Source organism: Haliaeetus leucocephalus, unplaced genomic scaffold (genome assembly GCF_000737465.1).
Source record: "Haliaeetus leucocephalus isolate CR32 unplaced genomic scaffold, Haliaeetus_leucocephalus-4.0 Scaffold220, whole genome shotgun sequence".
In the NCBI taxonomy this organism is placed as follows: Eukaryota; Metazoa; Chordata; class Aves; order Accipitriformes; family Accipitridae; genus Haliaeetus; species Haliaeetus leucocephalus.
In genome coordinates this window covers 46294-62326 of record NW_010972656.1, presented here as the reverse complement: position 1 = coordinate 62326, position 16033 = coordinate 46294, and the positions used below count along the sequence as shown (strand labels likewise).

The following is a 16033-nucleotide window of genomic DNA, read 5'->3' as shown; positions in this document are numbered from 1 at the left end:
GTTTCCAGCACAAATCCAAAACATAGCCCCATACTAGCTACTGTGAAGAAAAGTAACTCTATCCCAGCCAAAACCAGCACGCAAATGAAGATGGAGAAATGGAGGTGCCTGGAGGAAAGAATTCCTTATGGGTAGCAGTTGGTATGACATGGTTATGAATCATGAAGAAAGCAGTTACTTTAGAAAGAGCTGAAAGAAGACTATGCAACATTTCAGAACTAACAGGTGACAGGTGAGGCATTGAGTCTTAGAAATACAGTTATCATGATTTCCAATAACTGGTCAAAAGTGATTCCTGCCTTCAAAGTTCTTGCCCCAAAAGGAGACCAAAGTTACAAACTCTCCTACATAGGAAAGATTTCTACCTAAGAAATGTGTAAGAGATGTGGTGTGTGTAAGAGATTTGGTCACCTCCTTTATTCAGAGAATGAAATTTACGCTACTTTTCTTTGGTTGAAATTTAGATTGAAATCTTTGGTAATTGCTAAAGAAACTGTAGTAATTACCATAATGAGTAAGGTAGTGTCTGCATCAGAGGTAGCAAATGAAGTAACAAAGCATGTTCTGTCATTGGACAATGGAACCAAGCACCAGCATTACCTTCTGTTTAGAAGACTGGAGGTAATTTTTAATGCCCTTATGCTACCATTGTACAAAAGGGAAAAAATGTAAGGAAGAATCTTTAAAGAAATATTCTAACTTTTGACTTTAAATTCTTAGGTAAAAGAAGTAATTGGGTTTACCTGAAAACCATAGTAGAAATAAATATATTAAGAGGTAGCCAATAGACCTTTGAGACAAATAGGCCTCAGCTTGTGGTTTGACATTAGTTCATTGAAGGAATGTTAATAAGAAAAAAAAATTGCAAGGAAAACTGTCAGACATGACTAACAACAGAAGTGAGAGATGAGCTAGAATCTTCTAGGAGCACAGATGGTAAAGGGATAGATTTCAGATAACAAAAATAGCTATAGCCAAATGCTTTAAAAGGTTATGATAATTTTATATGAATAATAATAAAAGAAGAGCTTTTCTCTGAAACCCCATTCAGTTAGCCCTGAACTGATATTCATGAGGAGGTTCCTACTGCAGATACCCTGAGATCTTCTTAGAGAATTTTGTTGAAAGGTTGGTAAATTAGGCAGGATTTCTTTTCTGGTGGACTTACCAAAAGACTTACTTTAAGTCAAGAAGAAGCTTTAAACACTGTTAAATTCCTTTCATTTATATTTCCTAAGTATTATCATTTGTATGTATTCAGTTATGAATACATTGTGAATTACAGGGATTTTATTATTCTTTGTTTACATGTTATGTTATGTAAGTAGGATTGTAAGTGATGTTCTTTCTAGTTTATTGTTGGTGATAATCTAATTTCTCTGAGGATGTTCGTGGAAGAATCTTGGTTCCCAGCTTGTGTCATTTGGTCAGTGTTTGCATTCCTTCTGTATAACCTTTACAAAACTCTGTATAAATTCTGTAAAATTTTTTTCTTCATACTCTTCACATTCTTTGCATTTTGCTGATGTTTTGGAATTCAACTGAAAAACAAAATGCAATAGTAAAGCAGGGTACTGATCTATTTGTTCTGATAGAGAACTAACCGTTGTTTGTCCTGTCTTTGTGAATAACTCTAATGCAGTCAATGGCTACAGAAAGCATTGCTGGAGGCTTCCATGGTACTTATGGTCTATGCAGCTCCTGGCTTGCTTTCCAAGTAGAATCAGCTTTCAAAGATACAGCGCTTCAGTGAAAGATGCAATTGGCTGTCCTTTTGAAAATTAGGATACTTTTCTGTATGTGTCTGAGCATACCTGACTTTAGATACTGAAGTTATAAACTGTTATTTATGCATAAACATTCAAATGCCCTGACACAAGTATGCATGCACAGTCAGAAGTATTTGCTTTGATGGGAATCCTGAAAGTGTTTTTCTGAAAAGCACTAAATTCTGCTTTTTCATTGTTGTATGTGTAGCTTTTTCATTGTTGTATGTACAGGTTACTGGATCCCATTTGCTTTCATCTGTACCATCCCACCTTTTATATAACAAAAGAGGTACTTCTGCTACTGAAGAAACACTTTTGATTCGCCTTTTTTCCACAGACCGTTGGTGTTACTTACCTTGTTATTTTCTAAGCTTGCATTTCCATTTTTCCATACGTTCCATACATCCTGTGTTTTACTACAATTTTTGATAAGACATTCTTGAAGAATCACTTCTGTCTCTAAGAAAAAGCATCTTATTACAGGTTCTTGGCATTCTTTCTGAAAAAAATGAAGTTGTAATAGTTTTACGATTAAAAAGGAATAAGTGAATGTAAGATATAATTTACCACGAAGTGGCTGATTTTTATTTACCGGCTATTTCTTCTTACTTGTCAAATACTTTTAAATATCTGCAAAGTTTGGCTGTGACAGCTAGCAACATAAAGGCCAGCCAATTTGCTAAAATGAGGTGAGACAGTGTCTTAGTGAAGAACATAGGAAAATAATTAATTAGGATAGAAATTTGGGATATAATTAGACATAGTGGCATTAAAATAGTATTATTCTTAGTAGTGCTAGCACTTTCATTCAGAGATCTGAATTCAGAATAGGTAGGGGACAAGAGAAAGTAGATATTACCCGTATTTCACAAATTAAAGTAAAAGAAGCAGAGGTACTAATTTCTCCATCAAGTCAACAATAAAGCCAAGAATAAGTCCTAGGTTGTCTGACTTTCATATCAGACTGTCCCGCTTCAAGAAAATCCTCCTGACATTATGAGGTATTAAATCAGCCATTAAAATGGATTAACCTCTCTGGCTCAGTTCAGTTAAGAGAATATGTGTGTGGATGTGGACGTGCATGTCTTGTGACCTTTTTTCCTGTCATGTACAAGGCTAACTGTACAGACACATCAGACTCTGTGCTTTCTCAGGCTTGCCAGATCCACTGAATACATCAACATTGCTGTATTCTGCGTGCATGCTGAGACTATTCTGCACTGAGGTAGTCAGTCCATCATTTCTAGGAAATCTTTCATTAACTCTTTATGTACAGGATTCATGTATCATCTGTGTTTGGCACAGTCCTTTGTGTGAATGTTTATGTTGTCAGGAAAGCAATGTCTCAGAAGCAAGGCTACTACCGCAGCGATGAATCCAGCCAATTCCACCTGGGCTATACCAAGATGACTGGTAGGAGTGGGGTATTGGCTGGATTCATTTTCTTGGTGGGATGCATGTGTCCCATGGAGTGCAGACTGAGGTCCACAGCAACATATTATGAAAAAGTCTCTTCAGGAATGAATTTATGGAAACTGCATTTAAGATGATCATATTTTACATAGGTTTCTATGATTGTATTAAGAATTATATTGACAAATTAACATAATTCATCCCTTGCAGGATAAAATATAATCTGCAACTATTAGAAATCTAAATCCTTAAGAGTACCTAGGTATTTGCTGCTAAACTAAGGAGTGGCAAAAGCAGAGAAATGCACAGGTAGATGCTGACAGTTACTCTCCATATTCCACTTCTCTGGTATTTTATTCCATTAAATAATGCATGGTGTTAAATAATTGTCTTTGGAAGTTTCTTTGACACTTTTTTCCTCCCTCAAATTACAAACGAATACCAACATTATTTTAGTAGTGTTTGCTTTGATAAGATCATTTTGGATCATCTGTTTTAATTGATTAATTTTAATAGCAGGTGATTCAATAAAATTAATACCTGCTTACATAATGTATCATAAGTACTTTAACAGAACTGTTCCTTCCAAGGCAAATTATTTGATTTGAAACTTTTCTCAAATTAGACCAAGGCTGCCTTAGGAGAAAGTTGCTAGTAAAGAAATGAAGCTACCATATTAGACCAGCTGTGGTCAAATTTTAAGTTTACTTACACCCTCATCTGTGTTTGCAGTATATAAACTGACATCAATGTCCTAAAAGAAAACAAGAGTTAGAATTATGAATGTTAACTAACGGATTTAGAGATAATAAAGCTAACTCTGCAAGACATGGATTAGGTCCAAGTTGAAAGGCCCAATCCATCCAGGTACTGGGAGCCAGCAAGTCAGGGGATCTTAAAGTCACTTAGTAACCCACAGGATGAGCTTCACTATGAGGAGGACCCATCAGAATCGAGTCCCGCCATACTTTCTCCAAAGGACCTAACTCCCAAGCCCACTGCCACTTTTCTTAGGAAAAGTGAGAAAGAAAATAATGTTTAATTCTAGAGTCCACAGTATTTGGTCAATTCTAATTCCCTTTAACCTTCTATTGCTTTGCTTCCACCCATGAAACGGCATTATACAAACACCATCCTTTTTCCTGCTCCCTGTCACTGACACTTCTTAGCTGAGTACAGTGCTAAATATTTAATTATGTCTGCTCCTATGATTATATGAAATGCTGACTTTTTCATGAACTTACTTTGGATGTCTTGATCTGCTCCAAATCTTTCAGAACTTCTGCCCACTTGCAATGACCTGCTACTGTCTTTGGTACATAAGCACTAGAACAGAAGAAAACCAGTGACCATTAGGCTAAACAGCAGGCATACATAAGGTTTGTGCTGAAAAAAGTCAGAGATTATTAAGATACTATAGATACATTGTTTGTATGTATATATACATATGGTAAATGTGTGGGGCAAGTATATTTGACAAATCATAAAATCATATAGATACATAAAAACTGTGTCTCAGAGTCACCCGCTGTATAAACACTTAATGTGTTTTTTAAAAAAGCCGGTTTTATAGCATGTAATTGCAAGAGAAAGGTTCAACTACCTAATGTAAAATAGCTACAATTCTTTTGAAGTATACAAAAAAATCACCAATTTTAAAGTCTCTTATACTGAAATTTTCTACCCACCCCCGCTACTGTGGATTTTCTACCTTAAGCCCTGTAGAAATATTTGTCATTTTAGATGTAATTTTTTGCATCATACAGGAAAGCTTCCTCCTGCTATGGATAAGATTTTACTCAAAGTGAACCACTAAAGGGTGGAAGGAAGATTTCTTTCTCCTTGAAAGATTTTTGGAATGTGAATTGCGGTTTTAATGTGTCCCCACTTGGATCTTTAATTTTGATGCCTTTCAGTACTGCTGTACTATAAATAATATATGACAATGTAGGGAAAGACAGACCAGTTGTTTTGGGAAGTTGGTTTAAAACAAGCAGTTGTTAAACATTTAATCCTTAACCAAAGGCTCGAATATTACAAGATTTTTGGGAAACAAAAAAGAGACTGGTTTATAACAAGAATCAGAAGACACTTGCCATGTTTTTGCCAGGGGAAATGAGAGAGAGAGAGAGGAGAAGAAATGTCAGACCTTAGCAAAGTCTGAAGGGGCACAAGAAGAAAACAAGTGGGGCATGTAGACCCTAGAAGCAGGGCCAGTTTTCTAAGACAGGAAACTGGAGTGAGAATGGAAGGAGGCGTCTCATACACATAATTCAGCATACATATTTAAAAATGCTCACATGTGGTAGTTTTTTCATTGCAAAGACATATGGCGATTGATGGAGGTCTTTAAATGCAACAATTTCAGCAATTTGAGGGTTATCACAGAGATTAGGGCCAAGATGCATTCTTGACCAGACTGAGCCTAGTCAAAGACAGAATAAAGTAAGGGACCACGGCTTACAAAGCAATGGGGAACTGCATATCATGGCAGGAGAGGATCCACTCTCTAAAGTGACTGGAGGCACGCAACAGCTGTAATAGTAAAAATAAATAGTTTGTATTTACTGTCTAATTAACATTGACTTTGTAGTTACCATAGGAAGAAGATGATTAGTCCCATCTCATTCTTTAAAAGGCAAAAGAAATGGCTGTTCAGAAGAAGATACAGCTGATATTGCAGACAAATACTTTTCAGATGTGTTTTCTGAAAGACACAACCAAGACGATAGCTTGTCACAATCTGATTTCACACAATTTTGCTTTAGTACTGACTTAATTAACCAATTTGACAAGACATCCAATCAAGACAAGACTACCTGTTGTGTGTAGATTGAAAGACCAACTGATTTGTAGCTTGCAGAAATATATAATCACTTTACAAAACAGTTGGTGGAAAATCAGGTGCTGAAGACACACTGCCAAAATTTGAACTCATCCTGGGCTCCCTATTTATTTATCTGTTCATAATGCAGACTGCAAATTAATGCAGGGACAATATTAAAGAACTTTTGTTTTGTTTTCCATCCTGGAGATCTTTCCCCTGGCTACCTTTTGCCACCCAAATTCTATGAATTACCTACAACTAAAACATTAACTACAATATTGTGATTGCCTATATATGAAACTCTGCAGCAAATACATCAAATGTTATAGTTATATGTATAATTCTTAAATATACTATTTACACAATGTACATCTAATAGTGGAAAGTGATGTATTTAAGAACTCTGTCAGTGGAGTCTGGCAACTGGAAATAAGGAGGAGGTGTGAGCTGTGCGTTGACCATCAGCAAACGTTTCACTGTGCACAGCCTCGGAACCTTTGTTCCAAAGTCACAAGCCCTTTGATTTAAGCTGATACGGTTTCTTCACAGAGCTAGGTTAATTATCTGCAACTGTGCTTTTGATCCAAGGGTTTATTTCTTATTATATGTGCAACACTTTTATATTAACTGATTCAAACAATGTTTCTTTAGCAGTGGTTTATTTACATACTAAATTACAAGTGAATATTTAAAAATGGACCAGAGAACATAATAAAACAAGAGCTAGCACTGTGCAGTGGTAAAAATATCAAAATGGGAGATCAATCCATACATTGTTAGGTTTGCAGCTTACTTGCTGAAAGTCACCTTTATTAAAGCACCAATTGGCAAAGCCAGAAGAGTAATACTTACATGTCACAGGGGACTTCTGAAGAGTATTTGTAACAAACATTTGTTACTCTCTTAAATAGAAAATGTTTTAGATATATTGCAAGTATTTTGTTTCCAAAACCCACAGAGAGCGCTGAAATAGCATAATAATCTAATCACTACATAAATTTCCACACTCAATAATGGAAAGCAGTGCCAGACCCTTTTATCACCTGTGTGTGTCCAAAACCTGTTAAATAAGAAGTATGTAAATGAATGATAAATAGATAATCTAAATTACAGTAAGGCCAGAGCACATAATATCTCATCCATCTTCTGAACTATTTCAGTATGGAACATGCTGTGTTATTGTTACCCAAATTATGTCTAAAACCAAGGCTCAATCTGTTACTGTTTCCACAACAAATGCAAATTGAAAATATGTGAGTATTAAAACCAAAATATTAAGTATATATAAATATATATTTTCCAAACATGCAAGAATGTAATGGAAAAGAAATATTAACTGCTTGGCTATGGTCAAAAGAGCTAAATCATTTTGTTATAGTATGACAGAAAGGCTGTAACCTTTCCACAGTTAATATTGTTTGATCTGAAATTTGTCATGGTGTTGGTTTGGGGTTTTTTGTTGTGTTTTGTTGTTGTGTTTTTTTTAAATCTGCATACTAACTGTTTTGATTTGATTTGCTAATCCTTAAAAAATATCCTATTTTAGGGTTTTGTGCTTTTTTGATTTATTTAATTGAAGTTCAAAAGTAGCCTTATGGGGAAACTCAAAGTACATTTAGAGACATTTAAAATCTGATTTGTTGGATACAGCTGAAGAAAACATGTTTTAATCCCATGTTTAAATTTTTTAAAACTTGTTTTAACAAAATTACTTAAAATGTATCAGAAACATTTTACAATAGGTAAACATTTTGATCATTTTACAAGCCAGTTTCTATCAAATGAGAGGAGGTGGCTATAAATTAAAATATGAATGACTTATGTTGGGTCCATAAGCACTTACCAGCTTTGTGTTTCATAATTAGTATTATGGGGCCTTAAAAAGCTGATTTGAGAGGGAGTTCCAGTCCAAATGCATTGTCAAATTTATGCTGTAGAACAAAGTGTTCAAGGTGAGGAAAATAATACATTATAGTACCTAATGAATAATGGGCAAGGGTTATCATTAGTTTGTCATTTGTTTCCTTTTTTTTTTTAACAATTGTTCACTGTGATGACAACAGAACACTGGGTTCTTAATAATTAATGTAGTTGTCTTGATTTTGGTTTTCTTAAATATGGTAGGTAACTGTTTTACTGTAATGAAATAATCATTGCTAATTTAAAACAAAAGCTTAGTTTTTAGGAGTAATAGAGAACTTGTACTGATTGTAAAACATATAAAAAATATACTACATGCATACTCTAAAGGGTATTCCATTTGTTTATAGAAAAACAGCTTCTTAACATCAAGAAGATCACCAAACACATTCCTTTCAACAATTCAGGACCATTTCCTACCTGAATTTCTTAATTATTTCATCCAAACTATTATTCAACAACATCAGGATTGTTAGCTCACTTACATGCTTTGACAAATTATTCTCCTGCCTTGAACACATTTTGTTGTAATGTAAAATTTTCTTTGGCCAGTGTCACTTTTTCATTTTTTACTCTGTTTAATCATTAACCAATTCCTCTCTGTCTTCATTATGCCTCTGATACTTACCCCTGTTTTATGGAAGCTTGAACTTTGGACAAGGGAGCAGCTCATATTTAAATACATACCTATTTTTATCTGTAGCTTGTGTCCTGACAACGTACCAACTCTAGGTTAAGGTCATATTAAATCCTTTGTAAGTGAATATATGTTATTCCAAAATGCAACTGAGAGTTATGATATACACAATAATCTGTTTGGAAAATGAATGCTGTTTTTTTAATAATGAAGTTAAAATGAAGCACTTAAAAGAGCAGTTACCACTGAGTAAAATCTAAGCCAATCTAAGCCACAGTAGTACTGTTTTGTCTTTAAAGAAGCAAACATATATGCAAATGACAAAACTTTTCTTTAACAAGGCAGAAACAGTTGCTGATTTTGCTGTTTTGGCTGTCACAGAAATTATAATTTAGTCCAAAGAAAATATCCATAGCTCTACAATATTTAAGTTACAACATTAAATTACAGTATTTAAGTTACATAACTTACCAATGTTTTAGCTACTGCTGAAGAGTGCTTGCAAGGCCCCCTCTTTCTCTCACTCTGCTCTCCCCTACCACCACCAGTGAGTGAGCTGGCGGGGGGGGGCGGGGGGCACAAGGGGTTGAGAGGCGACATGGCCAGGAGAGCTGACCCAAACTGAGCAAACAGGTACATCATACCATATAACATCATACTCAGCATTAAAGGAGGGCGGGAGTTTTTCAAAGGTAACCGTTCCTTGGAGACTAGCTGGGCATTGGTCTGCTGGTGGGAGGTGGCAAGTGATTGCTTTTGCATTACTTGGGTTTTTTTCTTTTTCTTTACTATTGAACTGTCTTTATCTCAATCCCTGAGTTTTTCTCACTTTTACTCTTCCAGTTCTCCCTCCTGTCTGGCTGGGGCGGGGAGTGAGCAAGTGACTGGGTGGCAGCTTAGCTGACAGCTGGGGTCAACCCACTGCAACTATACAATGCAGTCTCTTGAAGACACTTGCCTCCATTTCTGTGATCTTCCTAGCAATCGTCATCTGCCTTGTTGTTCTTGAAAACAAGTGACCAGAAGCATACAACATACTGAGATCTCATGAAGGATTTAGAAACTGTTGCTAATATTTTCACCTTCCGTGGGAAGTAGGGAACTGGCTAGTGCCAGTGTTTTCTTCATGACTGTATCACACTGGCAGCTCATACTTCAGTAATATGTTCCCCTGCCAGAACTTTATGTCCAGTTCTTTCAGAATCCTGGAATGTCTGAAGAATCTTTCACTATTTGCAACCCCCCCGCCCAACCCCTCAAAAAACCTAAAGTCTAACCTGCTTAATTTTTGGTTATTCTCAATTTTTCCCTAACTTCTTGACCTCTAGCACACAGCTTTTTTCTTGATCAGTCCTCTCTGCCTTTGCCTCTGGGCTTTCTGGCTAGTCTCAGTGGTGCTGATGGGCGTCACTAGTCCTTCCATTCCTTACTCCTGTAAGCAAATCATCCTCCTCAGACATTCTCTCTTGTAACAACCTGTATTCCATTTTTGTTCATCCTCGGTTTCTTGGTTTCCCTCCCTTTTTTCTGTGTACGATGTGTTGCTGTTATTTGTTGCCAAACAATGTTTTGTTTCTGCCCATTTCTCATCTTCATTCTCTAGTGCAATAGACCTCTTCTTGCACATTATTTATCCTATTTTAGTCAGTCTCTACTTCTGCCCTGTTCTACAGATAGGTGTCCTCAACACTTTCTCTTTGACTTCTTGTGCAAGGGCTGTAAATCTTCTCTTCTTTTCTCTGTTACTGCTGCGAATTTCCCTCTAAAATCGTACCATCACCTCCAGCCCTCTCTAGTACTTGGATGTTTTATTGAGCAACATTTCAGGCATAAAGTGTTTTTTTCAGATCCATATTCAAGTACTGTCTACATCGTGCAGAGCTGAGCTCTGCACCCATTCATTTGTATTGTCTCTGGAATTCTCCTTCAGTGTCTCCTTTGCCACAATAATTATAGCCTCCTTTAGAGAACGCTGGCTCTTCCCCCAATCAAATCTCATCCTGTGGCTCTTGTTCTACTGTTTTTTGTTGGCTCCACTAATTAATTGTTCTGTCCTCTTGTGCTAGGGTAATCCCTTTCAAGGGGACAAAGTGCCAAGTAGTTGCACAACTAGAGTGCTGTGTCTATTTAAGGTTGTGTATTGTGCATAATATTTGAACTCCTTCTCTATGCTCAGAAGCATAGAGAGCATTTTTAATGTCAGAATCTATGAGGTTAGGAAGAAAATCAGATGTTTCTCCTATTTGTATCCTAGTCTTGTAAAAAAGAAGCGGTTGGGGAGAGGGGGGTGTTAAGATTTATTTTTTTTTCAGGAGAGAAGCCATGGAGAGTAAAAATTTCATAAACTAATGGAAGTGACTAAAAAAGGAATGGAGCCCATAAAGAAAGCAATACTTCTGAACTAGATAGATGTTTCAGTATTGAGCCCTTAAATAAGTAATTTTGAAATCAATTTTTCATGGATCATGAGTAAGTTTTAGAGGAAAGACATGTTCTCAGTGCCTTGTTATGGAGTAAATGCTGGAAAACACTGCAAGTCAAAGGAGCAGACTCACCGATGGATCTCTCTGCTCTCTCATTCCTAAGTTCCTCTAGACAGTTTAAAGGGAACAAACAAACAAACAAGAAAACCCCCTGAATATGAATTAGTGTCAGAATGTATTTATTCTGATAGGATAGAATTAAGAGATAAAAACAGACAGCCACATTATTGTACTCTGAGACAATAAGAAACTCCGTAGCAGATGCTACCTGTAGGTGCAGCCCTTAAAACACATCTTGAGAGTAATTTCATTTGTGTGTTACCAATATCAACAGAAAGTAGTATTTTCCTATGAATGGATCTAGTACCAGGGACTTAAATCCTTTTCCAGTTTCTACAGCCTAGTCCCATCTATCGAAGAAACTTATTTTACAGCTCTGCTAAGTTCTGTTCTGAACACCATTCGATGCAGCAACTGTTAAAAAGTTGTGTCTTTGCTATCATGGTGCCTGAATCTGTTATGATTCCACAGCCTTTTTGGTGGTTCTTCTCCCTTCCTACCCATCTTTGCATAGAAGCCTAGGAAACTAGCCCTCAAGCTCTACCAGGTGTTACCAGCAGCTCTCCTTCTCAAGGTTTGAAGGCAAAGAGCAAGATTTCCACGTTTCTGTATAGTTTGTACTTACTGATCCAGAAAGGAAGTCAGTGGAATTACTGAGTGTTAAACTGAATCACATGCTTGAATGCTTGTCTGGATGACAGCCAGAACATGCCTTAGATTGTTACGTCTTCAAGCCTTTATTTCACAAAGCTAAAGTGCTTTCTTCGAATTTTTGTATTTAGCTAGTTAGGCAGGCTAAAGCCTTTTTGCCGTTGCCATTTTAAAATTGGGCATTCTTTAAATATTATTCCTATTTGATTACTTCCCTTTCACCCCCCTCCACCCAAGAACTATAGCTTTCCTTGTTTTTATTGTATAGTGGCAACTCTCCTGTGGAGTACTATCCTACCTAGCTTATTCTGCTTGTTATGTGAGTACTGTTGACCTTCAAAAGAGTATTCTCAGTAATCAGCATGGCAGGAAACTCTTCCACTTTAGCCACTTATGCTTTTATGTGTTCTTTGTTTGCTGAAATACTTGATGATTTGCTTTTGACAGTCATCCAGTAGGACTTCCTTCTCCTGTATGCTCTTGCTAATTGGCATTTATGCCAGAAAGTAAAGTTTGCAATGCCTGCTTGAAAATTTTGCCCAAAGGTCACAGAATCATTGCTATTCCACTCAATACCTTAAACATCAGAATTTGAAATGTAAGAAGTTAAATGTTTCTTTTGACCTTTTTTTGCAAAACATGCTTGAGGCCGGGGCTCATGCCTTATGAAGATGTGTCCTATACTTGGCTATAGGCCTGAGAGGAAGTTTTTCCTTGGTGCAAAGAATGATGTTATACCTTTCCAAAGAACCTTACAGTCACAGTAGCAGTGAAACCCAACAGAAGTGCTGCAGTATTTAGGGATAAATATTAATTAGTTGAATATGAATATTATAAATTAAGAGCTTTCCTTTTAGTCTGTCTGCTTTCACTAATTTGTCGGTCACAGTCTCAGAACAATGCATACTCCATGACACCACAGGCCTCTTCCATTAAAGGTTCTGCTTGAAATAGGGGTGCCAGATCCCTTATTTACATGACTGAGAGACCAGGACATCAAACATGTTGCTTACTCCATAGGTTAGACTTACCCCTTGCCTGTCAATTCAGGATCCCTCTTAAGCATTTTTTTGACAGTTGGCAAAATCCAGCCAGAAAAGAAAGCTAATACATGCTTCTTTCTTTTTACATCCTTCCATGTAATGTCAGTCTTTTCAAGGTATCAATCACTTAGTAAATTATGACAGATCCACTTAATGTTGTCCTGATACAAGCATATATGACATTAATGCTAGGTTTTCTTGACAAACACTCTGATTGATAAATGGAGAAGCCCCGAGTTTTGGTAGTGGCAAAATTAATGAGTTGAGGAAGTACACAGAAAAAAAACCTCATTTTTAAGGCACAGATTGTTAGCTTTGACCATTTATCCCCAAATGACCCCCCTCAGGATGCAATATGCAGTAGTTAGTGAAAAGGCCTTTCAGAGTATACTCTCCCAGATTAGCAAGCAGTTGAATCACAGGAGATTTGAAATGTAAAGGACATTAATAAAACACACACAAAAAAAGAGCCAGAACTAGTCAGCACTTAAGTTTGTTTAGCAAAATGTGTCCTGATCTATATACGCTGTTAGGTGCTCCCTATAAATATTATTTGTGATGTTTCTATGCCACGGCAACAAATATCCAACAGAGAACAAAAATACAATTGGGGACAAAATTTTTGTGTGTTTAGTGGTAGGATAACACCTAAAACCATGCCAAACACAGAAACTTAAGCAGTAAAAAATATAAAGGATGTCATACTGATGCATAGAAGTTGGAAGTCCTGAGACCATAAAATAGTTATCACAGGAGCAACTGCTGGACAACTAATATCTCAGTCTTAGCAAAATACTCAGCTCAGAGACTGTGAATAATATGATATGCTAATAGAGGTCTGTAACACACTTGTAATAGATAGAAGACTAAAAATAACAAATACAGTTCTCAAAACGGTAAAGTAAGGCAGTATTTTCAGAGCTTGTTAAAAAAAGGAAAACTATAATCTGTGACCCTGTTTTACAGTGATAGTTTTACTGGAATTTACTGGACCCTGAAGTAAACAGGCAGGATGTAGTTTGAAATACTCAAAATAGAGTGCTTGTGTAGAGCTTCTTGTGCTTTTATTCTTCTTTAAAGCGCAAAACGAAATCCTAATGTGTGTCAATTGCCATAGCTTTACTGAAACCAATGAAGTTATTTCCATTGCCAGAGTTGTTTAGAATTTGACCAAAATGTTAACCTGGGAAAAACAGGTTTATTGAACAGCCGAGGAAACCAGCACACAAACTTCCAAAAGAAAGATTGTAAACAGATCAATAGGCAGAAAAAAATTAGTATCAGGATTCAAAGAAAGAAGAACAAAATATCTCTGCTATTGATTTGTTTCATATTTCTGCATAGGAAAGGCAAACAAATTTGGAAAGGAAATTATTTCTGCTTTATAGTATTCTAAATCACTTATAAATAACAATGCAGTAAGACTTACAGCAACTGAACAATCATCCTTAGTTTCTTGCCTTAGGTTACAAGAAAATTGATTATCAGAAAAGCTCTAGTGTGTGCTACAGAAGCCTCCCCCTTTCATGTAAATTTTGAATGTATTTTTGTGGAATGTAACAAATTACGAGATTGCACACTGAACCACTTTTTCTATATGTATGCAAGTGGTGAGTGCAGTACAGTAGTTGTCATTATTTGAGGTTTCTTCAGTTTGTATGGGTGATGGTTTTCCTTCATTTCCTGGCAGCCAAACCCAGAATGTATAGAGGAATGGAAGAGGTTGTGTGTGTGCTAACTAATGAGAGCTGAAGCAATACTAAATTATATTAAGCTGGTTTCTGTTACCGTAGCTCTTAAAAAAGAATAAATGGTGTCATAGTTCATAACAGTGCAGCACAGCACTCATCCAGAAAACTTAAGATTTTCTTTCAGACAGGGTGAGATGAGTCTACTCGTGAGTACATTCATTTAGACAAAAGTGTTTTTAAAAAGATTGAAAAAAGTACTTCACAAGGGATGTTAAAAGCAGTTGTATATAAAATAATTGGCAATACTGCAAAGCACAAATAAATCCCTGTGTGCCTTTATGTTATAAAGCTGTGTGGAACAATATTATTGAAAAGGAGTAAACTCTTGGATAAAATTACAGGTCTGCGTTCTGGCATTGCTTGCTTCATTGATTTAACATACAAGATGTTAAGCCAAAAGCAACTCACTTTGATGATGGTAATTAAGTGATAATAAATTAAAAAAAAAATCAATTAAAAAAAAAATGGTCTCATTTTCAAAACAGGCTGATGTCAGCAGCTCCCACTGAAATAAATGCCTGATTCAGCTGTAGGTAACTGGTTTAGTAAATGTGCCACATCTACCTTGTGGGAAGGCATAAGAGGAAGATAAGCTAAAGATAATATTTCCCCATAGTCTTTTTTTCAAGCAAGTTTTTTCATCACTTTGGAACAGTAAAGCTAAAAACTAGTTCTATGTCATTCTAAGTAAGGGCTGATACAGTGTTTTATCTGCCTCACAATCATAGTCTCTCTTTTAAAAAAAATTATATAAATTACCAAAGATATTAATAACTGTGTGTCATACTGTTTGCCTGAACAATACTCGGTTTGCTGAAGGCAATATAGCCCTGCTGTCTTATATAGGCTTTTCTTTGCTCTCCCACCAGGACTGCTTACTACTTGCTTGCCACCAAAGGAAGGTATCTATTTGTCCTGAATGGAAGCACAAGATTGCAAACCAATTTACTTCGTTGTCTTTCTAAGAACAGCTAACAAAGTTTGGTTTTGGCAGATATTCACCCAAATGCCATGTAAGGTCCACAGGGTTGGTAAAGGTAGAATCAAATTTAGAAGTCACCAAAAATATGGCCATTCACATACAGCCTGGCACCTTTTGGTCTTAAAGCCAAAACAGGCATCATGCATAGTGCACATAGAGACATGTGGCAGAATGCAACTGAAATGAAAGCAGTAAGGAAAATTCACATGAATTATTACAGAGGAGTCCCAAGCTGCTACCTGGCTTCTGAAACTTCCCTGACTAAATGTTTGAAGACCTTAAGACTTAGCTTTATACCAAAGTCTTATGACTGCATTCTCTATGATTCAGGCTATTAATAATAAATCTCTGGGCATTTCAGTGTGGGACCTCAAGAGGCCAAGGAACCAGCTGACTCTGTCCATGTAAGCATTCCTCTTTGGTTTTTATTTGAAAACTTAACTGATAACATTGGGTGCCTATTTCCACATGGGAACAAAATCATAACAAAATGAGGT

At 36.3% G+C, this 16033-nt stretch overlaps 1 protein-coding gene across 1 annotated transcript in view; it reads right to left on the bottom strand.

The window, feature by feature from the left end:
- Nucleotides 1-1005: 1005 nt before the first annotated feature.
- Nucleotides 1006-16033, bottom strand: part of IL15 (interleukin 15) — a 31704-nt gene continuing 16676 nt past the window's right edge. Inside the window, exons 3-7 of the mRNA XM_010566941.1 lie at nt 5780-5889; nt 4427-4508; nt 3895-3936; nt 2125-2268; nt 1006-1541 (exon numbers count right to left, since the gene is read on the bottom strand). Coding sequence (XP_010565243.1) covers nt 1428-1541; nt 2125-2268; nt 3895-3936; nt 4427-4508; nt 5780-5889 — 492 coding nt within the window. The 3' untranslated portion in view covers nt 1006-1427. The remainder of the gene's footprint in view (nt 1542-2124; nt 2269-3894; nt 3937-4426; nt 4509-5779; nt 5890-16033) is intronic.